Source organism: Crotalus tigris, unplaced genomic scaffold, assembly GCF_016545835.1.
Source record: "Crotalus tigris isolate CLP2741 ecotype Arizona unplaced genomic scaffold, ASM1654583v1 scf7180000017772.1543713, whole genome shotgun sequence".
Taxonomy (NCBI): domain Eukaryota; kingdom Metazoa; phylum Chordata; class Lepidosauria; order Squamata; family Viperidae; genus Crotalus; species Crotalus tigris.
This window is the reverse complement of record NW_024096623.1, coordinates 577136-604206: the sequence shown is the minus strand read 5'-3', so window position 1 is coordinate 604206 and position 27071 is coordinate 577136. Positions and strand designations below refer to the sequence as shown.

Below are 27071 nucleotides of genomic sequence, written 5' to 3'. Positions count from 1 at the left end.
TTCTTAGCTGGTTGGACAAAAAGTTACTCAATTGCAATTGTTAGACCATTCAATGCCCTAGGACACGATGAGCCTTTTCACCCCAATAAGTGACTTCTTCCATGCCAATTGAGATGATGTTTTGCTCTTCTTTCTGTCAATTACAATAATTCAGAGCACCTCCTATCTTCTAACTGGAGGTTTATTGTATGTTGCCCCAGTTTTGACTGAAGATATATAGCCCATTTACTGGTAGTAGTTTTCTGAGATTTCAGTGATGGCTCTTCCCCAAGTCTTTGGAAATATCAGGGACCTTCTGTTTCTAAGGACATGTTCCCTCACTAAGCTAGAACTTTTGGGAGGAATGGTCTTTTCATGCAATGAAGTCAATTCATATACTGACCATTTTGTATATATTTCTAGAGTTTCACAGAGACATGTAAACCATAAGCAGTAAGAGATGCTTTAAGTAAATAAGGAGGTCACAGACAGCAAATTAGTCATTGCAGAGTAACATATCACAAAACATATGATTCTGCAGTAGCTGACTTCATCCAACACACAAGGTGATTACATTCTAACATGTGAATCAAACCATAATTTGCTAGCAGAAGTAACCAGGACAAAAAGAAAAAATGGGACTAAAATATGTCTCAGGTTCCCATATCTCCTGTGAACTGAAAGTTATAAAGGATTATTATACAAAGATGAACAGTTAAGAAATACAAAGATGGCCAAAAGAAGAGCTATGCCAGGTTATATATATATATATATATATATATATATATATATATATATATATATATATATATATATATATATATAGTACTGTTGCTTTCTCTAGGAAGTCTGCCAAACCAGCTTACTTTGTTTTCTAAAGCTGAGATCATAGCATATGACCATAGCAGGAAATACATTCACCTATACCCATTCCATCATTTGGTTATTAGACAATGCAACAATATTTTTAAGAAAAAGACCTTGCTGTTCAATGCAAAGTACACTTCAAACTGAGGTCTGTCAAGGGAAGGGTGAAGCGGGAAGTCCTGTGCTAAAGGGGAGGTGTAGAGGTGGTAGAGGAATAGAGCATGTGGTTTACAATCTCCTTTGCTCCTCCTTTATTTAGAAGAAACAGAACTAGTGTATCCAGACTTGTTTGAATTTGGAAATTTACATACAGAATTTTGATTGAAGTGCAACTGGAATTACAGAAAACTGCCGCTTAGAACTAAATTCTAAATATTTATTTAATTTAGAGCAAATTCCACTTTAGCATACATTCATGGAGTTTCATCTCCCTCAACTGCTTGGGAATGATAAGCTGTTATCATTTCACTAACCATTCCTTCTGCTCAAGACAATCCACCAATCTGATCAACAATCTGCTGGGGATGTTCATTATTCCTCTGACAGCACAGACTTGTTATGATCCCCCTCCAAATTTTTTGAATAGCCTAAATCGTGTGAGGACGTAAGAAAACGATATAAATCCAGTGCGAAAAGGCAAGCGTTCTAATTTCCTGTCGTATTTTTCTTATCCGCAGAATAAGAATCGGTCCAGAATCTCCGGATTTCTAAAAATCACAGTTCAGTCCCAAAGATGCTTTTTCAGGAGGCAACTGGACTTCCTTGTTTTTCTTTTCTTTTGTCAACCTGGATCTTCTCTAACTGAAGAATCCCAAACACAACTATCTCCGCCTTCGGAATCTTCGGTCCTAGAAACAATAGCACTTCGGGAGCGCTTGGCTAAGCACCTTTACGTATGTAAAAATAGGGGCGCAGCAATTAATATGAACTATTTTTGCTCCTCGTGCAGCGGCCTCTGTCGGCACCGCGCCGCGCGGCATCCGTTTTTCTGCCAGTCCAGGAATAGCCATGTGGAGAGTACGAGGGAAAGGCTAGCGGGGATAAGGGAAGATCCGAGGCGAAGGAAAGAGAGCAGAGGAATCGCCGGGAGCCCTGGAAAATGGGAGGCCGCTCGCATCAAATCAATTAACGCCCTTCCCGGGATTTCTAAAGGGGGGGAAGGCTGGGAGGAACGAAGATGTTTTGTCACCGGTAGTAGTAGCAGCTTCGAATTCAGCGGCAGCAGCCCTAGCAGAAAGCGATTGCGGAGAGAGGCGCAATTCGCGCGGAGGAGCCTCTCGGCCATTGGTAAGCCGCCCATCTTCTTCCCCGGGTTATGAATTGGCGGGAATCTTTGCGCTATTCTGTCGGGGAATGGCGGCGAGCCACGAAGGGAGGGGAAGTGCGGACTTGGGCAGAGCCGGCGACCGGTAGACCTCCTCCGGTCCGAAGGCAAGAGACCCGCGGCAAGAGACCATCTCCGCGTATTTGGTTTCGAAGGGACCACTCCCTCCACCAGCTGGGGATCTCTTGAGGCTTGGATGATGAGGAAGGGCAGGGGGAGTTTGGACGGGGCGAATGGGGAGAGCTACTCTCTTCGCTTTCCAGAAGGGGAGCGCAGCCGGGCCGCCCTCAGGGATGACGGCGCCCCTCCGCGAGTTGCACTTCGGCAGGAGTTTGTAGGAGTTGGGAGCGCCTGCGGGGGCCGAGGAGGTTGGCGGGCGGGAAGACTGAGACGTCCGAGCGGCTTCATTGCAGCGGTGGGCGCTGAGATGCAGCAGCAACCGCAACAGCAGGTACAACTGCAGGATACCCAAACGCCGCCAACCAGACTGTGCGACTGGATCTGGCCGCGGGCCTAGCCCGTTCCCGGTCCGTTCGAGGAGGTGCGTTCCTATGGGGGGGGGGAAGAGATGTTTAGAGCATAACCCGAGGGGCGGGGGATCAGCCAGGGCTCTGGCAAGAGGCGAGTAAGTGAATTTTAGGACGCGGGAAGGGCTAGGCAGGAAGGTTCTGCAGAATCCTCTTACTTTGACCGAGGGAGGGGGATGAAGGTGGGGGAAAGGGGCAGAGCGCGTTTGTGTGTGTGTGTGTGTGTGTGAATGTGAATGTGAATGAAGGCACCTATCCACGATTCCAGAGTGTGAAGGCGGCAGAGAACTGGAGATCGTTTCTAAGCGAGGTAACGTCGCTGACAAGTAAATCTGCTCGGGAAAGCGTTTTGTTTTAATTTTAAGCGAGGCCGAGTCCTTCCATCAATCTCTGTTGTCACTTGACTATTTCCAGAGACTGATGGCTGCCACATCACTTACAAAACAACAACAACAACAATAAAAAACCTTGCACACATATCCCTGGCATTCAGTGCATAGTATCTCCAGCAAACTGTGACAATTCTGGAGGCATTAAGATGTTTCTGACCAACCCAATTACAATTTATCTGCCCCTTATGGATCAAACAAGTACAGAAGCAATGCCACTCAATTTTGGGATCAGGTATTGTCCTTTTTTCCTTTCCCCACCCTTCCTATGTAATACATTGCTAAAGCAAATACCAGTATGGCCTTTGTTTTATTTAAGAGAGCACTGTATGTTAGCATCCTGAATTTCAGGGCAAATGAGCCACCTTTCTAAAACAGAGAAAATAAGTAAGACAGAAGAATGATTTTTATGAAGTGTGTGCACACACAGCATCCGCACAGAAAGAGAAATGGGATGGATTAAACAGCCATTCCGTAGAAATAGAAGTTCCAGTCAGAAAAGAATGTCTTTCTTATTTACCTGATTGATGTGAATAAGACATAACTTTTATATTGTATGTCTGGATAGTCATTTAGGTAGAGTAACAAGCTGTAGCCCCAAAGATCCCATTGTGCTTGGGATTCAGGCAGGCCAGGTGATTTGATTAATATATGGATCATTCAAATAGAATGATATTTACATCATCTTACACTGGTTTGGTCATCCAGATAACTTGAATACACCCTTGATTGATCTGACAATGCTGTAGTATGTATTGCTTGAAATCTGGTGTATTAATTGCATTGAATTAAACATTTACAGTGTGCCACTCTTATTTGATGCAGCTCCAGAACAAAGGTGATAAAGGCACACTCCAGCAAAGTCAACCAATTCTATTAACAATTTCATTGGGAATGGACAATGGGATGCTTCCTGATTTTATCATGATCAAAAACTGCTTTCTTCTTTGTATTTCCATGGATTTAATCAGTCATTTTGGGTAAGTATTCACTAAATGACTTTCTAAAGTATAGTTTAGTAAATCTTTGCCAAACTGCAGCATTTCAAAGTTTTGTTTTTGGTTTAATATAAATAAAAACCAAGATTTTTTTAAAAAATAAAAAAGACCTAAGAGGAAATATCCTAATACCTTTTATGGCCCTCAGTGGCAGAGTGTTATATTTGGGACAAACTGGCTCAGTTTTCTCAACTGTAAAATAGCAATAAGATGGGCATATTCTGAACGTAAGTCAAATATAATTCATATAACTATGTGATATCTAATAAAATATGCATTAGTATTGGTACTCCAAAATTGTTTGATGTATATAGCTCATGATAGTTATTAGAAAGAGAATGTTAGTTAATTGGTAGGTAGTCTGTATTTTGGAAGTTATAGCAAACAAAATAGTATGTCTTGCTCATTTACTTTCTCTCCAACTCTTATCCAGAAAGGATATTGACTTATTATCAAAAGATGCATGTTCTCTGAATATGCGTGTCACATTTTTTATTTTTATTTATTTAAAATATTTATATGACCACTCAACTTATTCAGCAAATTGTTACAAGTTTTATTAGTAGATGTTTTAGTAGTTTATCCTTCACTTGTTGCCTATTAGTGACAGTTGCTTATAAATGCACTTTCTGTTCTGTTCTGGTCAGCTCTGGTGGTTTCCAAGCTTTCGATTCAGTTACATCTGGCCCAGTTTCTCTCTGTTCTGTACTCTCACAATGTATTTATTGCATTGCAATGTATGATTATGAAAACAGTATGAGACAGAGATGGAATAAATAACTATAATGAGGATACCAAAGAAATACCAATGGAACAACTTCCTTCTGTATTCATTCCTTCTGTTGACTGGCATTTCTATCCACTTCTCCAGAAGCACAATTATTTCCTTGGGGTAGGACAAAAACTGGCTAGAAGGCATGGAAATTGTAAGAAGAGAAAGATTTAATGACTATGAGAATTAGTGTTATATATAGAACAGTGAATTTTATTGAGTTTTGCCTGGTGCGGGTATACATGAATGATTTGTGGGATGGGAAGATAAATGTTTATTCATTTCTGGTTAAGATAACTTAGGTGTGCATTCCATTTTACTTCATTGGGATTACAAAAGTCAGTGTTACCATATAAATCATCTGGATGGAAAGGTGTTGTCAAATGTGAAGCTTTAGGTTGAGGGAAGGAAGTTGTGATGTTGTGCAGTGAGCACAAATGTTTGTTTTTTTTGTTTAATCATTTCCGATTCTTGAACATTGCCTGGACAAGTCTCTGCAGTTTTCTTGGCAGGTGATTTGTCATTGTCTTTCTCAATAATTAAAAGAAATAGAAGCCTTAAGCAAATGATGTTAGTAGATCTCAATACAGGTAGTCCTTGACTTACAACAGTTCATTTAGTGACTGTTTGAAGTTACAATAGCACTGAAAAAAGTAACTTATAACAATTTTTCACACTTATGACCATTGCAGCATCCCCATGATCACTTCATTTATATTCAGATGCTTGACATCTGACTCACATTTATGATGGTTGTAGTGTCCTGGGGTCATGTGATCAGCTTTGCAACCTTCTGACCAGCAAAGTCAATGGGGAAGCCAGATTCACTAAACAACCATGTTACTAATTTACCAATTGCAGTGATTCAGTTAACAAATGTGACAAAAAAGTCATAAAATGGGGCAAAACTCACTTAACAAATTTCTAACTTAGCAACATAAATTTTGGGCTCAATTGTGATTGTAAGTCAAGGACTACCTGTACACACTTAAATTCTGAGGTCACATTGGTTTACCTAAAAGGAATGTTGGGAAAAATTCTAATAATGTGATACAAATCTAATCAGATATGCATGGGACTCTTCTATAAGACAACATAAAATGTTCTAAGATAAGGGTGGGCAGTTAATTTTCCTAAGGGGCCACTTGAGAAACTGGGATTTTTGTGGAGGGCCAAACCAATAGGATCAATACATTACAGTGAAGGTGTATAGGTATGCACATACATAAATTGAAAAAAGTAGCAGTCGCATTCAAAATAAAAGCAATGTAGTTGTATTGCATGCTGGCGTATTCTTATTTACCCTGATTTCTAATTTCTGATTAACCTCCTGTGGACCGGACAGGGCTGGGTGTGGCCTGGGGGCTGTGAAATAACCAAGTTTGTCCTAATTGCTTTAAACAATCTCCTCTTTCCCCTCTTCCTCATTTCCTTTCCTTTCAGGTACTTTTCATTTTTCTCTACATTGATACTTGTCATAAACCCCCTGAGAGAATACTTTAATTCTGTGATAGAAAAGAAAATGACAATCTTTAAAGCATTTCTACTTTTGCTGTTTTTTAGCATGAGGATCTTGAGTGGGTTTTATAATCTGAAGGATTTTGTAGGAATTTATGTTTTAATAAGAAATATATTGAAGAGCTTTTAATTTTAAAATATATAACTCTTTTTTCATTTGTTAGTGGAAATCATAGTTTAAAAGAATAATGTTATAATAAAGATCATTTGAACTTCAAGTTCTAGATAATTTGAAAATGTAAATATATTTTAATTGTGCCTGGCTTGTCCTGTGATTTTTCAGCTGGTGGTATTACAACTTCCAGTTGAAAGTAGATAGAATGAAAGTCAAGTGGCTGAGCACTATTGTCTCAGTGGAGTCTATTACAAAGCTCCTGTTTGAGACTTAGTGAAATGAGCCATCATGAGATCAAGCAACAGTTTCTATTGTTAGTGCACCTAGGATGTCCTTAATGCCATCACTGGTCCCAGTTGAATATAGTTTATTGGCCTGGTTGCTTGGCTGTATTCTTGCAAGGAGAGTCATCTTCCATTTGTCCAGAGAAGGGATGCATGTAATAAAACATAGGCTTAAAAGAAATACAGTAACTGGACATGAAGGATCACTCTCATGGTTCTCAAGAGAAAAATGTATCAGTGAAAAAGCAAAACGAATGAAGTTCAGAAAGAGTGCACAGCGTGGTCAGAGATGAGCTGTAGTCGAAAGACAATAATATGTTTGTCCCCCCAAAGGGAAAGAGTAATAAACCACATCCCATTCATACTATTATGTAATTACAAAAATGTATTTAATAGTCATTTTACCTAACCTGAAACTGAAGGTTAGAAGTGTCTATCAAGTGTTCATAGCAACCTCACCAAACTGCTACTGCTAAGATACATTAGAAGAAGTCATAACTTTCAGTTCTGTACTGGTTTTAATTGTTAGCTCTGTGACCATTAAAAAGGCAAAATAAGTACAGAAAGGAGATTTTTTATTTTTCTTCTACTTCACTATCTGACTACCTTTTTTATTTTAAATTTGAGTACATTTACAATTTTTTTAAATCAATTGGAGTGCTGAACAATTTGTTCTTATGAGGTACTTAGTCAAAAGAAATTAAAAATAGAGGAGATTTGTGTATGGTCGACAAATTTCAAGAGGAAATCATAGAAACTAGAATAAGAGTAGTTATTTTCAATAGCTGCTCAAGGCTGGACATGGAGCAATTGATTTAAAATTATTGAACAATAAATATAGTTACATGTGATTTTTTTTGCTGAAATAGTCCAGTAAGCCTTTTTTTGATAAAAGCAAACATTTTCTGGATGATGTTAAAATCTGGTTCTGCTCTGGAGTATGTAGCACTATTAATATGATAAAATATTGTTATTCATAATAAGAAATGTAGCAGATTATTCCTAATTCCTTCTAAGAATATTGAGAGTCAGTTTGGTGTAGAGGTAAAGGCATCAGGATAGAAACTAGGAGATTGTGAATACTAGTTCAGCGTTAGGCACAAAGCCAACTGGGTGACCGTGGACTAGTCACTTTCTCTCACACGAGGAAGCAGGCAGTAATAGTTCTGAAATCTTGTCAAGAAAATTGCAGAACCTTGTCCTGGCAGTCACCAGGCATTAAGACTGATTCCTAAATAAAAGAGTTAAAAGTATCTTTCTATAAGTTTTGGTAAATCTTTTTTCAAAGAACAAAGGAAGTGATCAGTATTTTATCAATTTGGCAGAGATAGGTAATTGTAGTGTATATTATTTGTCCTTAAAAGTTTTTAGCAAAATCATTTTTAAATGGATAACATTTGCCAAACAATTCCTCTTAATCCACTTCAGGAGTTAAATTCTTCATGCACTGCATTGTTGGCTATAGACTATTCTGATGCACAATTGAGCAATGCAGGAGTTTGTGAAAGTTTGTGTAACTGAGCCAAGGAATTTGGTTCTCTTTTTAGCTGCAATTTAATAATTACCTTGAGAAATATTTGAGGATTCCTTAGAAAAGCCATATACATCTTCATAAGATTGCTCTAATAAACTGAAGCAGCATTTTCAATACACCAGTTGACACCAATTGAGTCCATTTATCACATCCTGATATTACTTTTTGTTTTATGGTATATTTTTTGGAAGTGGTAAACAAAACTAATATATTGTAAGCAATGTGATATATGATTTTTTTTGTTTTCTTTTGTAGTAAGTGGAAACTCCTTCTTTATTTCATAGGTGAATGTATAAACTGTGGGATAGTCTATTTTAACCATTAGGATAGAAAGCAGTAAAGTACAAGTTCTAGAAATAAATAAATGCTTTGGAAAAAGAAATCAGAGTGTGTTATAGATTTGAAACCTGTACCCAAACTATTAACTTATGAGCACTAATTTCTTAACTCTAGAAAAAATTATTGTCACATTTATTTTATTTAAGTTTAATATTATAGCAACTAAAATAAAAGTTATTAATCTAGTTTGTATTGGCTTATTTTGGAAGCTAACCAGGATTGGTCCTGGTTAGTGCCTGAATAGGGCAATCTTAGGAAATCTTAGGTCTATTAGTTTACCTATTGAGTGTTTCAATGTTTCCTGGAAGAAGGCAGTGATAAATTATTTTCATAATGCTGCCAAAAAGTTACAGGTATACAATCTCCATGTGCTATGCTTGTATCTAGGGTTTCACTACATTAATTATCATGCAAAAACCAAAGCACAGTAATTATACATAACAGCAATCTTGTCTGATTTGGGCATAAGAATAGCAGCATGTTCAGTGCTATTGAGCCACCATATTTGATAACCTGCCAACTCACACTTACAGTAGCATGCAAGAATCAAAATAGTCCTTTTTGTTGTTGTTGAATAGTTTTCCTCTTTTTTCTTAACCTTCCATTGACTTCAGTAGGAGGGCACTAAAATACCATTTTCAGGCTGGTGTAGTTGAAAATATAATTGAAGATTCAAAGCTGCTTCTCTACAGTATTTCAAATGCTTGTTTTGGAGGCACCACAAGCACTAGCAAAACTATCTGTAGTGTATCTATAAAGGTAAAGCCTTCAAGTTGAATTTGATTCTTGGAGACTTTATAGACATAATCATGCACACCTGTACCTTTTTCTAAGGCCTCCCTTGATGACTGGATGGAAATATATATTGACTTGACAGTGCCACAGAAATATTGATGAAGAAGTAAAGAACTTTGGATTGAAAGCTGAATTCCTTGCTGCCAAGATTTTCTTGTATGGAAACAGTATGAGCAGAAAAAGAGTTCCTGGGTCTATATCTATACCTAGACCTAAACAACTATCTACAGAAGTACACCTGTTGACTTTGTGTTAGGCATGTCTCCACATTAAAAAAGTATCTCTTCTTATCCCAAACCCCTATGTCTGTGGAATCGGAGATTAGGAACATAGTTATGGCCTTAGTTTTGAGGATCAATAAAATTTGCTAGCCCTGGAGTTTCCAGCTAATTATTTAACCCAGACATGTCAAACACAAGGCCTGGGGGCTGGATGCGGCCCGCAAAGCGGTTTCATGTGGCCTGCGAAGCCATCCTGGAAACAGTGAGAGAACGGCCCCCGCTGCCTTGGCCCTGCCCCCTGGGTGCATGCTGGGGAGGTGTCACCCTTTGTGAGGAATGAAGAAATGCACCATCACCTGGAAGTGGCCAGCAAATGGCCCTCACCTACTTCACATATCCAACTTGATGGGCTCTGGGGGAGGGGTTTCAGCAGGCAGCGGGGCACTCTCCTCACAGCGCCAAGAGGCTGAGCCAGGCGGCGCAAATCCAAAAAGAAGCACAACAATGCCTAGCCCCCAGCCTGCCCAGTTTCAGCAGGCAGCAAGGTGCAACGCTGAGGAGGTTCGCACTGCCCGGCTCAACTTCATGGCGCTGTGAGGAGAGCGCCCCGCTGCCTGCCGAAACCGGGCAGGCTGGGGGCTTGGCGGCATTGCATAAGTAACGCTGACTCTCACGCTGCTTATGGCATCCCCTCCCCCAGAGCCCACCAAGTCAGATATGTGAAGTAGGTGAGGCCATGTGCTGGCCACTTCCAGGCGATGGTGCATTTCTGTATTCCTCACGAAGGGTGACTCTTTCCCAGCTGCGTTTCTTGCCTGTTTTTTTCCCTCCCTCATCTCAAATATTTTTCCACCACTCTGTACTTAGGAAGGAAGAAAGGAAAGAAGGAGAGGAAGTGTCTGAGGGAAGTCCTGCCTTGGTCCTGCCTGCTGCCCTTTTACCATCCCCTTGCCCCCTCCTCGTGGCCTATCCTGGTGGTCTCCCATCCTATTGCTAAGGAAGCTTTGGATACAAAGCTGGGTCTCCTCCCATGGAGAGAGAATGGGCCTCCCTCTAACTTTGCCCTCGTACCCATCATGAGCAACCTGGGTAAGGAGAGCAAGCACAGCAGCAGCAGCAGCCTTGAGGAGGAGGTAAGTGCAGCTGGGCACCCCCTTGGGTAAGTGGGGCTGAGCTTGGTGCCGCGGGTGCTCGAGGGCCAGGCTGGGCGTTTGACCTCTGCGGCCCAGGGCTCTGGGCAGCCTGCACCACCATCCAGCCCCCCCCGCATGGCCTGAGAGGAACAGTGAGGCTCCTCCAGTGGACCATGCCTTGACACTTGCCCTGGTCCCACCCTCTTCTTCCAGAGACCCTCAGATCTGTCCCACTCCTGCCCAGGCCCCCACAGGCACCCTTGACGCGAATGATGTAGAGCTGGTCATGCCCACACAATAGGCCATACCTACTCCATCCACGCCCACCCAGTAGGCCACACCCACCCTGGCTAGACCCACCTGGCCCCTCGAGGGCAACCACAATGCTGATGCAGCCCTCAATGAAATTGAGTTTGACACCCCTGATTAACCCATTTCTTTTTCCTCTTCACCATACAAGAAAATTTACCTCACTCAATACTGGTAGGTTTTGATTATGTTTTCGGGGTGGAAATCCACACAAATTCATTTGGAACAAGAATGGTATCTAAGTTTCTTGACAATTAAGGAAGGAGGCAAAATAATGCCCAGCAATATTTTCCCATCCCTACTTAGAAAGGTTATAGGTTAGCCAGTGAATGCTACATAAGAACACTCAAATGCCCATCCATCATCTATCTATCTATCTATCTATCTATCTATCTATCTATCTATCTATCTATCTATCTATCTATCTCTGTCTGTCTGTCTGTCTGTCTGTCTGTCTGTCTGTCTGTCTACCAATCTAATCTAATCTAATCTAATCTAATCTAATCTAATCTAATCTAATCTATCAATTTCCAGATAGGTTAACTTACAAGCACTGGGTGAGAAAATGACCATAGAAGAAAAAGAGTATATGAAAAAAAAAGATTAAAAAACAAATTCATTGTGTGAATATGTAACAAAAAAGATTTTAAAATTGTAATTATATTTCCCATAAAAAATTACAATCCAAGGCAACCTTTGAAGGTTTTCTGGTGTCCATACCTAAGATGTTGTGAGTAATCTTATTTGGCCCTGTTATCCTGATGATTAGCTGAATAATTGCAAACCATGTTGATTAGCCTTCAATGTGTCAAATATATTTTGTTGTCTCTGTTATAATCAACCTACACAATTACTGCTATGTAATTTATCTCTCTCTCTCTCTCTCTCTCTGTCTCTGTGGAAAAATTAGAAACACTCTATCCACTTTTCCACGCCATAGAGATATTTCATGCATAAAACAGATGTTCCCTGGGTGTTTATGAAGCAAGGGCAAACTGACGCTTCTGCCTTAAGGTGACCTAGAATTCTGTTGATTTTAAAGCAGAAAAGAATCCCATGAAGGTTATGAGGATAGATCTGCTTTTCTGTATGTGTAAGATTTTATCATACATAAGAGATCAGAATAGTGTACTTTTCATAAGAATTATTATATCCTACATTAACTTGAATTAAAAAGTTTTCAAATTTTTAAAAATTGTTTTAAAACTTGTGAACCGTATTTGACCAAAAGCAATATCCAATTATATATATGGTAATTCTTCACTGTGGGTAAGAAATTCTTTGTGGAAGCTACTTTCTTCTTTCTTCAAAATGCTAGTCTGCTTCAAGCTATTAAAAAAACCCAACATTTTAGGTGATGTCAGCTCCTGGTGACTACACAGACAATTCATGTAATTTTCTTGGCAACAACATGGAAATAGTTTGTCAGGGCTTTTTTGTCAGACTATATGGTTTTTTTCACTTCTTAGTAAGCTTTTAGTTCTGGATCTGAGCTCAACCATGACCAACGCTACCTTAGCTTTTTTCAAGGCCAATCATACTGCCTAGACTCAGTTATCTACCCTTGGTTATATATATATCTAAAACACATATTTTAAAAGGTAACCTCTGCTGTTTATTTTACTTCAGTTCAAATTTATGTTAGAAACAAAGTCATTAAAATCAATACTTTTCTAATAATTTTCACAATGCCTCCTCATTGATAGGAGATGTTCCTGAGAGAATTGCAGAAATGTGGTCTCTTATGGTAAATATTTTCCATTTCCATATTGCTGGAGAAGCATCTGTATTTGTTTAGTGACTTTTCAAAGTTACAACAACTGTTACTTACGATTACTCCTTCCACTTCTGACTGTCACAGCACCCCCAAGGTTACATGATCAAAATTTGGGTGCTTGACAGCCAGTATGTATTTATAAAAGTTTGCAACCTCATGAAGTCACACGATCAACATTTGCTATCTTCCCAGTCAGATTCTGACGAAGTCAAGAGGGGAAGCCGATTTGCTTAACCGTATGATTGACTTAATGACTGCACAAAAAAGGCTGTAAAATTGGACATGACTCAGTTAACAGTCATCTTGCTTAGCAATGGAAATTCTGGTCCCAATTGTGGTTGTAAATCGAGAATTACCTGTGGATGTTTTTTCTCTCTGTTGAACACATGGTGGTGTTTTAAACATTTAAATGACAAATCTGAATCTAAAGGCTCCAAGACATTTTATATGATCTGAGCAAACTGTTTGCAGTTTTAAATCAACCCATTCAACAAAACTTTACAAATTTCACTTATCTTATTTTAGCTAAATATTATGGCAAAATAATGCATTAGGAATACATCTATTTGGGCTCCATACTCATCTCCTATTTTTGTCCCCATTGGTAGCATGCTCAACCCTTATGAGTAGATCTGGGCATTTTACGGCCCTCAGGCAGGCCCAACTTGGCCTGCACAAGGGTTGGGGTGGGGCATCAGTGTAGCAGCAGTGTCGTTGGTGGGGAAGAGTGGAATGGTGGTAGCATTGGGGATAGGGTGTCAAGCCCTGTGGGCTCGATATTGATGGGGAGGAGGGAGACAACGATACTGGAGAGGAGGGCAGCGCCGCTGCCGAAAGGCTGAGAGGCTCCACAGCTTGACCACCAGACAGCGTGGGAAGGCCCCAGGGAGGAGAATAGTGGCAAAGACATCCGCCAGAAGGAAGCCAGCGGGGAGACATTGGGGAAGAGGCCAGCGGAGGCTAGGATGATGCCCAGGGAGACGCCAGGGGCAGTCCTATCTGAACAGTGGCCAAAGGCAGAGCCGCTGAGCAGCCGTGTGTCCAACAAGCAGCTGATCGGCGCAGGAGTGTCACCCGGCAATGCAAACTGAATGGTCAAATGGAAGAGGGCCAGAGGCCTACATCACTGTTCTTTACTTTAGCCACTGGATGCTGGCTAGGTGGATGGGGGTGGAGCTGGTGGGGGAGGACTGTATGTAAGGTGCTGGGAGGAAATCACTCCCAGCGCTAACTTTGTTTTGCTGTGATTAAACACTGGCCAGACTATTCTGATTTTTGCCAGCCACCTTGATGTCTACCACTTGTTTTCCGTGGGAACCAGAGGTTGGTAAGGACACTGACACTGAAAGTTAGTGCTGCTCTTTGTTTTGTCCCTACCCATTACCCTGTGCTCTGTTCAGGAAATGGCTGAGGGGACACAGGAGATGGCGGCTGGGGGTGAGCCAGCTGGGGGAGAGCCAGCTGAGGTGGCAGCGCCAACTCTGGATGTGGGAAATGAAGATACCTAGCCGGTGGTGCAGCCCAAAGTGCGTGAGGCCTGCCCTGCAGGTCCGGTGAGTGACACACAGACGGTTTCAGGGGTGATGCAGGATGCAGGAACCTCAGGAGAGTGGTGGCATAGTTCAGCTGTCACGGCTTGGCAGCTGGCCAAACACACACACCGGGTGCTTTGGGCCATCCCATGATGGAGTAGAGAGAAAGGCATCTGACAGATAATAACGAAGGGGACTGGAGCTATTCCACGGCACCAAGGAGACACACAATGGACATTCTGAGGGAGAGGTTTGGAGAGGCTGCATTCCAGGATCCCCTCTCATGGCTGAGGTGGGAGGTGGGACCCGAAACGGCTGCATGGCCATGAATGGGGACCCAGCCAACCTAGTCGGGGCCGATCAGGTTTCGTTTGTCTAGTCCGAAGTTGAAGTTAGGTGCCGGCTACGCTCCTGATACCCCACAGGTGGGAGGCCCTGATCAGGGTGTGTTCCTGCCCATTCCAACAGGACAACTGCAGGCTGTGCGGGAAGGTAGGTGGCTGATGGCTCCAAGCGGAGCCCCCCCAGGCGTCCAATTCCAGCGGCCGGATCAGCGGCCTGGGAGGGAGCAGGGACCGGGGAACAGCACTCTTCACCTGCAATTGATGCTTTACAAGGCCCGGGATGGCCCTTGGGGTCATGGGCCTAGGAGATGGCCTGGGGTCCTCCACTATTGAAGGTGACGTTCGATGGGAACCTGGATGGTTTGGCAATGTTCTTAAGCCAAGTCATTAGCCATTGGGACCAATACGCCTGGTTTATCCATCCCAGTGGACAATGGTGGTGGCAACAACTGTGGGGTTGCATGGCGAAGCAGCAGAATGGGTGGCGGATTTATACAGTGACCATGCCAGGGAATTAGCCGACACCAGCCTGTTTCTGGAGGCTCTGCGTTCCCGTTTTGAGGATGTATCACAAGTTTAATGGTCAGAGGGGGAGTTGCTGGCACTGAAGCAGTGGGGCCGGTCCACGATTATCTATGTGAGTTGTAGCGGGTGGCTGACAGCCTGCGGTCCTGGCTGGAATGCCTGCTGGTTCACCAATTCTGGACAGGCTTGGACCGGGACCTGCACCAGACATGTGTCTACTGGGGCGTCCCAAGTCGGTTACACTGGTTTCGTGTGGTGGTAGACCTGGATGCAGGCCTGCAGGAATTTCGACCAAAGGGGGATGGCCCCTCAGCACCACGCAGGGCCATGCAGAGACCAAGGGATGAAGGGCCCAGGGATCTGGTCCGGGTTCCTCTGCGGGTATTCCTCGGCCATCATTTAGATGCTTCCGCTGCAACAAACCGGGACATCAGATGGCGGAGTGTCCAGTCCCCATTTCAGGGGGGAAGCCAGGGACCCCTTGGAGAGCTGGAGCCAACCCAAGAAGACCTGGCACTGCAGGCAGAGAGCCCCACCCCTTGAGGGGGGGCCCCGGAGGAGGAGGAGGAGGCAACAGCCACTACAAGATACCAGCTGATAGCCTACAAAAGCGAGGATGAGGCAGTGAAGGTAAGTGAACCTATACGACTATTCGTCATCCCCATTGTTCTGACAGGGCTGCAAACAGGCCACCATGGGGAGTACAGGGCCCTAATTGATTCCGGCTGCAACCGTTGCCTGATCAGCAAGGCCATAGTGGCTGAGGTGGGGATCAGAATGAGGCAGATGGCCAGCTCAATATGGTTTGAACAGGTGGATGGCTCCCTTCTGGTGGTGGTGAGGCTCCAGCTACCTTCATAATGGAGCCAGTTCGGCTGGAGATGGGGGCCCATTGGGAGGTCCTCTGGTTCATAGTGATCCCCTCCATGACAGAGGCCGTTACCTTGGGACTTCCATGGCTGGACAAGTGGGGCTCTACAATCTGGTGGGAAGGGGGATACCAAAAGTTATGGATTGGTGTTGGTCCTCAGCTCATGAACAAGCAAAAAAGGGCGGAGAGAGAAGCAGGGAGGCAGTGGTGGGGCAGGAATGTGTGAGGGGGGAAGCCTCCTTCCGAGTGGTGTATGCCGACCTTGTCGAGGTGTTCAGTGAACGTGAGTGTGATGTGCTACCTCCTCACTGACCAACCAACTATGCATTAACATCTTGCCGGGTGCCAAACTGCCGAAACACCGGATGTATGCGATGACGCCCAAAGAGATGGAGGAGCTGCTGACAAGAACTTGGCAAGGGTTTCATCCAGCCGGCATGGTCACGGATTGCAGTCCCGGGTCTCTTCAAGGAGAAAAAGGACGGATTCTTGCCCCTGTGTTTGGACTTCCGCAGCATCAACGGGGTTTGCGTTGAGAATATGTATCCCCTACCACTAATGAAGGACTTATTGGTCCATTTGGCAAAGGGTAGGGTGTTCACTAAACTTTACCTCTGGAAAGTGTATTACAGGGTCCGAGTCAAATGGGGGGACGAATGGAAGATGGTGTTCAACTGCCCACTAGGAAGTTACCAGTTCCGGGTATGCAATTCGGCTTGCAGGGAGTTCATGCAGCTCATCAATGAGGTATTGCATGAGCACCTATACCGTGGGGTGCTCGTGTATTTGGACGATATATTGATCTATACCTCCAACATGACGGAACACGTCTGACTGGTAAGACAGGTGTTAGAAAAACTGCTGAGGCTTTGCAGATACCGCAGCACCTGTCCCCGAAACACATATGATGGGCACAATACTTCCAACGATTCTGCTTTCAGTTGAAGTATGTGCCAGGGGTTAAGAACTTCTTAGCAGACACCCTGTCACATGCCCCAATATAACAGCAAGCGGGGGAGATGGTACAAGCCATTATGCCTCCTTTCAGCCAGTCAGCAGTGCAGGTGGTTGCATGCAAACCAGCAAACGACCTGGTCCAAGAGCTGCATAAAGCAAACCAAGATGATCCCTGGCTGCTGGGACATCAAGCCCTGCTGACTAAGAGGGAGGGGCTGGCTTGGAAGGGTGACAAGCTATATGTTCCACAGGCAGTAAGACCGAGGGTGCTACAGAGGTGCCATAACATGAAACAGGTGGGTCACGTTGGGTTTCTTAGAACCCTATACTTGGTGAGACACCAATTCTGATGGCCACGGATGAAGTCGGACGTACGGGGCTGCCTTGTGTGTGCCACCAGAAAGCCCCATACTGGGAGGCCGCCAGGGTTGCTGCAAAAAGTGGTGGACCCAACTGGCCCTGGGAGGATATAGCCATGGACTTCATCGCGGAGTTGCCAGAGAGCCATGGTTATATAGTGATCTGGACAGTAACTGACCTCTTTTCTAAGCAGGCCCATTTGTTCCATGTAGGGGGCTGCCGTCTGCTTGTAGACTGGCCAAACTATTCATCACACAGATGTACCAACTGCATGGGGTGCCCTGACGGATCATATCCGATTGGGGGGTGCAGTTCACGGCTCACTTTTGGCGTGAGTTCATCCGTTCCATCGAGTCATCCAAGGACTCAGCTCGGCTTTTCATCCCAGTACCAATGAGGTGGCCGAACGGGCCAACGCTATGGTGGAACGGTATCTGTGATGCTACATCTCTTATCAACAGATGGACTAGGTTGACCTATTACCGTTCGCAGAAGTAGCATATAACAACACGGTTCACAGCAGCACCGGCTTCACCCCCTTCTGGGTGGTACATGGCCTAGACTTTGTCCCGATCCCAGAGTGTTCCCAGGGGGACCCCTCCCCCTGTCAACCCCATGATTGGATAGCTCACGGGGGGGGATTTGGGGGAATGTGAAGAAGGCTTTACTAAAAGCAGAGGAGGCCTCAAAGGCACAGGCAGACAAGAAAAGGAAGCCACAAAAGCCTTTTAGGGTGGGGGATATGGTATACTTGTCAACTAAGTACCTATGCCTGCGGTTGCCCTGCAAAAATTGGTGTCTCACCAAGTATAGGGCCGAAATTTATATGGCCATTCCGAATCATGCAGGTAATTAATCCAGTAGTTGTGCAACTACAGCTACCCTGACTTCTGGGGAAGATAACCCGGTTTTCCATTGTAGCCTACTGAAACCAGTGGAGGGGACCTCCTTTAGGTCCATGAAAAAGGTACCAGCTTTTGTCAAAGGGGGCCATTACAAGATATTAGAGATATTGCACTCCCGTATCCAACGGAGTCAGCTGCAGTACCTCGTACAGTGGAAGGGATACCCTGTTACGGAGGTGTCCTGGGTGGGGGAAGCAGACATTCAAGCCCCTCGGTTGTTGCAGAAGTTCCACCAGCGATGTCCCAGTAAGCCAGGAGGGGGGTCAGCTGAACTGTCCGCTACAGCATATGAGTTAATCACATGTTTTTCCTTGCCTTCCAGGTGGAGCCCTGGTAGAGGGGGCCACCTGTCAAGCCCCATGGGCTTGACATTGATGGGGGGGGAGGGAGACGATGATACCGGGAAGGAGGCCAGTGGCACCACTGAATGGCTGAGAGGTTCCATGGTTTGGCTGCCAGACAGCTGTTCAGTGTGGGAAGGCCCCAGGGAGGAGAACAGCGGCAAAGACATCCGCCGGGAGGAAGCCAGCGGGGAGACATTGGGGAAGAGGCTAGCGGAGGCTAGTGGCAAGGACAATACTCAGGGAGATGCCAGGGGCAGTCCTACCTGAACAGTGGCCAAAAGCGGAGCCGCTGAACAGCTGAGCAGCCATGCATCCGACAAGCACTGATCGGCACAGGAGTATCACCCGGCAATGCAAACTGAACAGCCAAACAGAGAAGAGGGCCAGAGGCCAGCGTCACTGTTCTTAACTTTAGCCACTGGATGCTGGCTAGGTGGGTGGGGGATGGAGCTGGTGGGGGAGGACTGTATGTAAGGCGCTGGGAGGAAATCACTCCCAGTGCTATCTTTGTTTTGCTGTGATTAAATGCTGGTCTGACCGTTCTGATTTTTGCCAGCCATCTTGACGTCTACCACTTGTTTTCTGTGGGAACCGGGTTGGTAAGGACACTGACATAGTGCATGGTGGGCCTCCACAACATTCTCAGTTTCTCATGTGGCCCTTTGGGAAAATTAATTCTCATGAGTTTGCTGTCAGAATAACAGAAATACATTTCTTCCTTGATATAATATGTTCTTATTGTTTAGCAATCCTATACTGGGTCAAATATAAGTGACATTTTGGGAAGTGGTATAGTGTAGCAATAAAAATGGAATTTATGAAAGATCTTTATTATGTGGTTTGAAACTTATCCTTGGGTTTTCCATCCAGAATTTACTTAAGATCAGTACACTCTTTGCTCAGGGAAACAGTACCGACTAGGGAATGTTTAACAGGATTCTCAATTTTATGTCAGATTGTTAGAGAATACATTGATCATCTACTTTTCATTAAAATGAAACAAGTAGTCTCTATTAGAGTTGGTTAATTTGTGAGAGGCTTAGGCATCCCCTTGAAACAACACCAAATATGGTGAAGTGACCACAGGTAAAATTTGAACAGGGATTTAAAGAGTGATTGATCACTTCATTATATTTTGAAGCAAGTGTTTGCTGCCGACATGAATCGGTGACTAATAACATCAAACAACATTAGGCTAGTCAAGCCTCCAATAGTTGTCTGAATTCAGTTTGTCTCACCTTTCATTGACAACTATGAATGTGTACATTTTACTTAACTTATAAAGAATATGCCATACTGAAAATTTTGCCTTTGCAGAAATTTTAACTGGTGAATTATGTGCATGCCTCCCTGTGTGTATTCTGTATGTGTCATTCCACACTAATTTTGTTCAACTGATATGTTCCCATACAAAATTCAATATCTAAAAGAGATTTTTCTCTCTATGTTTGTTTGCAAATAAGTGAATAACTGAGATCTGTCAACTGTCCAGTTGGCATTTCCAGAAAAAAAAAAAAACCTCCTTGGACATGATTTTTCTAAGAATATAATACTTTACTGAAAATTTACACTGGCACAGAAAAAGTGAAAACAGTTCTGATTTTCCCGTTCAAAAACTTAATTAAACAATAGATTCCCTAGCGGCCACCCACCAGGTGTTCACATTGTCCAGTAGTAATACTTCTTGTTATGAGAAAAGTCCACTTTTCCATCAAGCACCTGCATTAGTGACCTTGGTATTATCAGCACCAAACCCTCAAAGATACCCCGGTTGCTTAGATACCATCCCTCCCACTTTTGCATTCCACAATCTTGTCAAGCTATGAGCAAGGGAAAAAATGTAGGTGAAAGGGTAAATCAGTCTTCACATGCTGACCCCCCCCCCGGAAGAAAAGTAGACCTGGAACAAGAATAAACATACATACATACACATTATTACATACAATCCAACTACTGCTACATTCCCTAATAGGGCTATTGAGGATGCCTAATGTGAAATTTCTTAACTAATCTCTCTGCCCTAACATCAGGGGCAATCACCCACTCAGCATCTGCTAATGGGTAGCCTTTACATAGTACTAGATACTGTAATTTTCCCTTGTGATGTCTGGAGTCGAGAATTTTTTTGATCTTGTAGTGCTCCTCTCCCTTTACTAGGATGGGAGGAGGAGGTGTTATTTGACTGGCCTCAAACCAGATTCCTGAAAAAGTTTTAAATGCTGCAATGAAATACCGGATGAACTTCCCGGCAACTTCTTGGCAACTTCAGCTCCACCATCACTGGATTTACTACAATCTGGACAATGTGGAAAGGCCCTATGTATTTGGGACCTAACTTTTTGCAAGGTTGTCTCAGGTACTTAGTGGACAAATACACCCTATCCCCTACTCTGAACTCTTGCTAAGGAGCTCTCTTCCGATATGCTTGCCTCTTCTGACTTTCCTTAGCCTTATTCAGTGCCTCACACACAGTGGGCCATATGGCTTTTAATGTATCCATCCAATCAGCTAATGACCCTAAGGATGGGGTTTCTGGCATGGGCACAAACTCAGTCCCCATGGCCACTTTGAAGGGAGTAAAATCTCTGCTGCTGTGCACTGAGTTGTAATATGCCACCTCTGTGAAAGGCAGAAGTTCAGTCCCATTAGTCTGCTGATAATTTACATAACAGCACAGGTACTGCTCTTCTAGTGAGTTGTCACGTTCAACAGCCCCATTAGTACTTGGATGATAGGCAGAACTAAGACTCTGGGAGGAGCCTATCATTTTTAAGAATTCCTGCCAAAACTTTGCAGTGAATAATGTAATAATAATAATAATGATGATGATGATGATGATGATGATGATGATGATGATGTTGGAAGGGCTTGGAGGTCATCGAGTCCAACCCCCTGCTCAGGCAGCAACCCTACACCGTTTCAGATAAATGGCTGTCCAGTCTCTTCTTAAAAACTTCCAGTGTTGGAGCAATTCACCGCTTCTGGTGGCAGGTTGTTCCACTGGTTAATTGTTCTAACTGTCAGGAAGTTTCTCCTTAGTTCTAAGTTGCTTCTCTCCTTGATAAGTTTCCACCCGTTGCTTCTTGTCCTGCCTTCAGGTGCCTTGGAGAATAGCTTGACTCCCTCTTCTTTGTGGCAGCGCCTGAGATATTGGAACACTGCTATCATGTCCCGCCTCGTCCTTCGTTAAACTAGACATACCCAATTCCAGCAACCGTTCCTTATATGTTTTAGCCTCCAGTCTCCTAATCATTGTTGCTCTTCTCTGTACTCTTTCTAGAGTCTCAGCATGTTTTTTACATCGTGGTGACCATAATTCAGGACCCCATGTAGTCAGTAGATGTGTTGCACAAACATCTTGGCTAGGACCCAGGCTGAAGGAATCTTTGAACACGCCACAAAATTTGTTTGCTTCAAAAACAAGTCAATGGTAGTCCAAATTACTGTGTTCCCAGCACTCTCAGACAACTCCATGACAAAGTCCCTGGATATCTTTTCCTACAGCTTAGCCACCAACTATTGCAAGCCTGGAGGCTTCCCAGGTAGGTGTTTCATGGAGGCACACATGGGGCAAATAGCCACATAGACTTCTATGTCCTTTTTCATTTTTGGCTACCAAAATTACCTTTTTACCAAATGAAGGATTTTCACTAATCCAAAATGCCATGTGGGTTTTACATCATGGCTTCTCTGCAGGACCAAAGGTTCTCTGGCTGGTTGGGATGTACAATTTACTCCCCTCTTTTTTTAAATTTTATTGAATATACAGTTAAAAACAAAAAAGACACAGTGGACATAATACAACTTCCCTCGTTTAAGCAATACTATTAGTATTAACTTATGAAAAAAAATCTTTACATTATAACAGAATATGCATATAGGATCTGTGAACTTTCTAGTAAGCGTTCTTTCAATCATATACATTGTGGTTAAATAACTTTCCATTCTATCTTATAAAGAATACTAGTATAAAGATTTCTAAACTATCAACTTATCAATCAATATTCGTCCCAGCATTCCTCCTTGACTAGTCCTTTATACACTCCATTCCAAATGTCGAAATAATCTATTTCAGTTTTATTTTTAATTCTAATGTTAACCTATCCATTTCCGCACAGGATAGAATTTTATTTATTACTTCTTCAGTAGGGGTTTCTTTTCTCTTCCATTTTTGAGCATAGGCTAGTCTCGCTTCAGTTAGAATATGCAGTACTAAATATAAAGATCCTTTGCTGGATTTTTCCTTAGTAATCCTTAATAAAAAATTTTCTGGTTTTAATTTGATTTTTTGTGATAATATCTCTTCCAACCAATTTTTTATCAGATGTCTACTACATGTGGTAGTAGGTCCCTGGTGATTTTCTACATTTCCAACATATCAATGAGGTTTTTTTGTCCATTTTTGCTAATCTTATGGGGGGAAGATGCCACCTGTAGAACATCTTATATAGATTTTCTTTATAGGTAGTGGCTAACATTAGCCTCCTATTCCTATCCCATAATAATTGCCAATTATCTAAATCGACACTATACCCCAAATTTTTGCTCCAAATTAGCATTGTATCTTTTACTTGTTCTTCTAGCATGTCTTGTTCTAATAAATATTGATATATCTTTTTTATCGTTTTATCTTCTGTTTCTAGTAAGATTTTATCTAATTCTGTGTGTTCTAATTTTATCCCGAGTTCTTTTTTATCTTTTCTATATCGTGATTGTATTTGCAGATACAATGCCATTTCCAGCTCTATGCCATTTTCTAATAATTTTTTCCCTTGTTTTCAACTCTCCATTCTCATATAGAATGTCTTTATATGTAGTTACCCTTCCTTAGTTCATAAATTTTGGGTGCATAAATATCTCCAATGTCAATATCCAATTGGAAATTTCCATGTGGTTAGATTTTTTAATTTTAATCTACACATCTAATAGATGTGTAGCAAGGAAAAAGATACAGGCTGGACACAATAAACAAAGCAGAAGAGTTTTTGCAGCAATATCTAGATAGCAAAGATGAATTAGAAGAAAGAGAACTAAGAAGAAGATATTACAGAGAGTCATAGCAGAAAGGCACGAGAAGCACAAAGCAAAGAATGGGAAATTGAGAGAAGGGAAAAAATGAACTATGGCAATGACGATGAAAGCAGACATAAAGAATTTAAAGAAGACAGATTGACAAGAGTGACAAGATCAAAATATAGGCAGTAATGCGGAAGAACTAAAAGTATTATCACTAAATGTAAATAGTTTAAACTCCCCAGCTAAGAGAAATAAAATTTTGAATACCATATATGCCGGCGTACAAGGCGACCCGGCGTATAAGACGACCCCTGTCTTTATCGCCGGGCCGCATTCCTAGAATGTTGTCTTATATGCCAGAAACTACCAGTATTTCCGGCGTATAAGACGACTCGGCGTATAAGACGACCCCCGTCTTTGGTGCCGATTTTAGCGCTCGCGGAAGTCGCCTTATACGCCAGCATATACGGTAAGCTTAGTAAGAAAAACTTAGACATAATAATCTTACAAGAAACAAATATAAAGAATCAACACCAAGATCTATTAAACTACCCCAAGTTAGGAACTAAATTTGTATCACTCTCATAGCAGAAAAAAGGAGGAATAGTGATATATGTCAAGGAAAGAATCCCAGCAAAACAAATTTATCAGGACAAAGAAGGTAGAATACTGATAATTGAAATTTCCCTGAATAAAAAAAAAGTCGCCCTGGTAGGAATCTACGCCCCCAACGATAGACAAAGATAATTTTACAAGAAATTACATAAGATTATTGGTGATATCGAAAATGAGAATATTTGTTTAGTTGGCGACTTCAATGCAATTGTAGATAGAGAATTAGACTATAAAAGTGAGAATGCAAGGAAAGGAACTAGAATACTGCCTGGTACTTTTTTAAAAAATGGCGGAGGAACTTAACATCCAGGATAGCTGGAGGGAGAGAAATTTGAATGTAAAACAATTCACATATTATTCAGGGCATCGCCAATTGTGGTCTAGAATTGATATGGTCCGGACAACGAAAGAACTAAATTCAGATGTAGAGGATGTAACAATAGATATTAATACATGGGCAGACCATAATCCTATTATAATCAAATGGAAAGGACAGAAGACAACAAGGAGGTGGACCTCAAAAAAGACAAACTTAAATCAAAAAGAATTCAAATATAAGATAGAAGAACAAATGCAGATATTCTTCCAGACAAACAAGAAAGAGGAGACAAATCTATGGGATACAGCCAAGGCAGTCATGAGAGGAACTGCAATTGCATACATGGCCAATGAAAATAAAAAGAAAAGGCAGTAACAAAAAAGTCTAGAGGAAGAACACCAAAAACTGGAAACAGAACTACAAAAAACCCCCACAATGTAGGGATTTAAAACGACAACTAGATCTAAATAAACATAAATTGAACATTATAGAAAAGGAAGAATTGGCACAAAAAATAAAAAGTATCAGACAAAATTTTTTTGAACAGGCAACTAATCCCAGGAGATGGTTGGCCTATAGACTGAAAAAACAAAAAGAAAAAAAATGGATTAGTAAACTATGCAACAAAGCGGGGGAGATGGTACACCAGACTGAAGAAAAAAAAATGTGATGTACGAATTCTACAAAAACCTCTGTAAAGATGATGAAACGATTAGTGAGGGAAGAATACTACAATACCTTATGAATGCTGATCTGCCGAAGGTCCCAGAAGAATTCCAAAGTATATTAAATAAGGACATAACACTTCAGGAAATTATAGAAGCAATTAAAAAACAAAAAAGTAATAAAACACCCGGCCCTGATGGATTACCATCTGAAATATACAAAAATCTTCAAGAACTTGTGGGCCCAACTTTATTGGATACATTTAATGAAGTATTAAAAGTAGCAAAGATCCCAAATTCATGGAAAGAAGAATCATTATGTTAATTCCTGATTTAACTCTCATCAAAAACTACAGACCTATCTCTTTATTAAATACAGACTACAAGATCTTTATGACAATAATGGCAGAAAGATTAAAAAGATATTAGTTGAACTTATTCATACTGATCAAAACAGTTTCTTGCCTAAAAGGCAAATGAGATATAATGTTAGGATCATATTAGATACGCTAGAATATTACAAATTGTATAATAAAAGCAAATGGCATGGTTGATGCGCAGAAAGCATTTGACAACGTTAAATGGGATTTTATGTTGACCCAACTTAAATATATGGAATTTGGGGAAAGATTCATAAACATGTTCAAAACAATTTATTCTAAACAAGAAGCAAAAGTAATTATGAATGAAGAATTAACAAAATGTTTCCAAATACAAAAAAGTACGAGACAAGGTTGCCCACTATCAGCATTATTATTTGTACTCTCTTTAGAAGTTTTAACAAGAATAATTCGAGAAGATAAATTGATTAAAGGCTTAGAAACTAAGAAAGAGATATTTAAAGTACAGGCCTATGCAGATGATTTAGTCTTTATTTTGGAAGAGCCCCTAGAGTCTGGCACAAGACTATTACACATTCTAGAAAACTATGGAGACGTGGCGAGGTTGAAGATTAACAAAGAAAAAACTAAAATGCTAGTTAAGAACATGACCAAATCACAAGAAAACGAGCTAGCAGAAAAAAATTAACATTCAAATAACCTAAAAAGTAAGGTACCTGGGGATTCAACTGATGGCAAGATGCATCACACTTAAAAGAGAAAACTACGATAAACTAATAGACCAAATTACAGTGGATTTAGATAAATGGGAAAACTTACAGCTCTCCTTTATGGGGAGAATCGTGACAATTAATATGATTGTACTCCCTAAACTACTTTTTCTATTCCAATGTATACCGATTAAATTAGGCAAAGACTTCTTTTAAAATTTAAAAAACAACAACAACAACAACAATAATAATAATTAATAAAGTTGGAAGGGACCTTGGAGGTCATCTAATCCAACCCCCTGCTCAGGCAGGAAACCCTATACCATTTTAGACAAATGGCTGTCCAGTCTCTTCTTAAAAACTTCCAGTGTTGGAGCATTCACCACTTCTGGAGGCAGGTTGTTCTACTGGTTAATTGTTCTAATTGTCAGGAAGTTTCTCCTTAGTTCTAGGTTGCTTCTCTCCTTGATTAGTTTCCATCCATTACGTCTTGTCCTGCCTTCAGGCGCCTTGGAAAATAGCTTGACTCCCTCTTCTTTGTGGCAGCCCCTGAGATATTGGAACACTGCTATCATGTCCCCCCTCATCCTTCTCTTCATTAAACTAGACATACCCAATTCCAGCAGCCTTTCCTTATATGCTTTAGCCTCCAGTCCCCTAACATCTTTGTTGCTGTTCTCTGTACT

At 41.9% G+C, this 27071-nt stretch overlaps 2 protein-coding genes across 5 annotated transcripts in view; one reads left to right on the top strand and one right to left on the bottom strand.

Annotated features, from left to right (window-relative positions):
- The window catches only part of GABRB3 (gamma-aminobutyric acid type A receptor subunit beta3), a 543595-nt gene that overhangs the window by 344923 nt on the left and 171601 nt on the right, over positions 1-27071 (bottom strand). The window lies entirely within an intron of this gene.
- Positions 1282-27071, top strand: part of LOC120307269 (gamma-aminobutyric acid receptor subunit alpha-5) — a 213742-nt gene continuing 187952 nt past the window's right edge. Inside the window, exons 1-3 of one of the 4 annotated variants that reach the window (XM_039341831.1) lie at positions 1282-2133; positions 3112-3321; positions 3912-4066. In XM_039341831.1, the coding sequence (XP_039197765.1) occupies positions 3981-4066 (86 nt within the window). In that variant the 5' untranslated portion in view covers positions 1282-2133; positions 3112-3321; positions 3912-3980. Of the gene's footprint in view, positions 2134-2923; positions 3322-3911; positions 4067-27071 lie in introns of those variants that run through there. The other 3 variants (XM_039341832.1, XM_039341829.1, XM_039341830.1) reach the window with 3 other exon arrangements.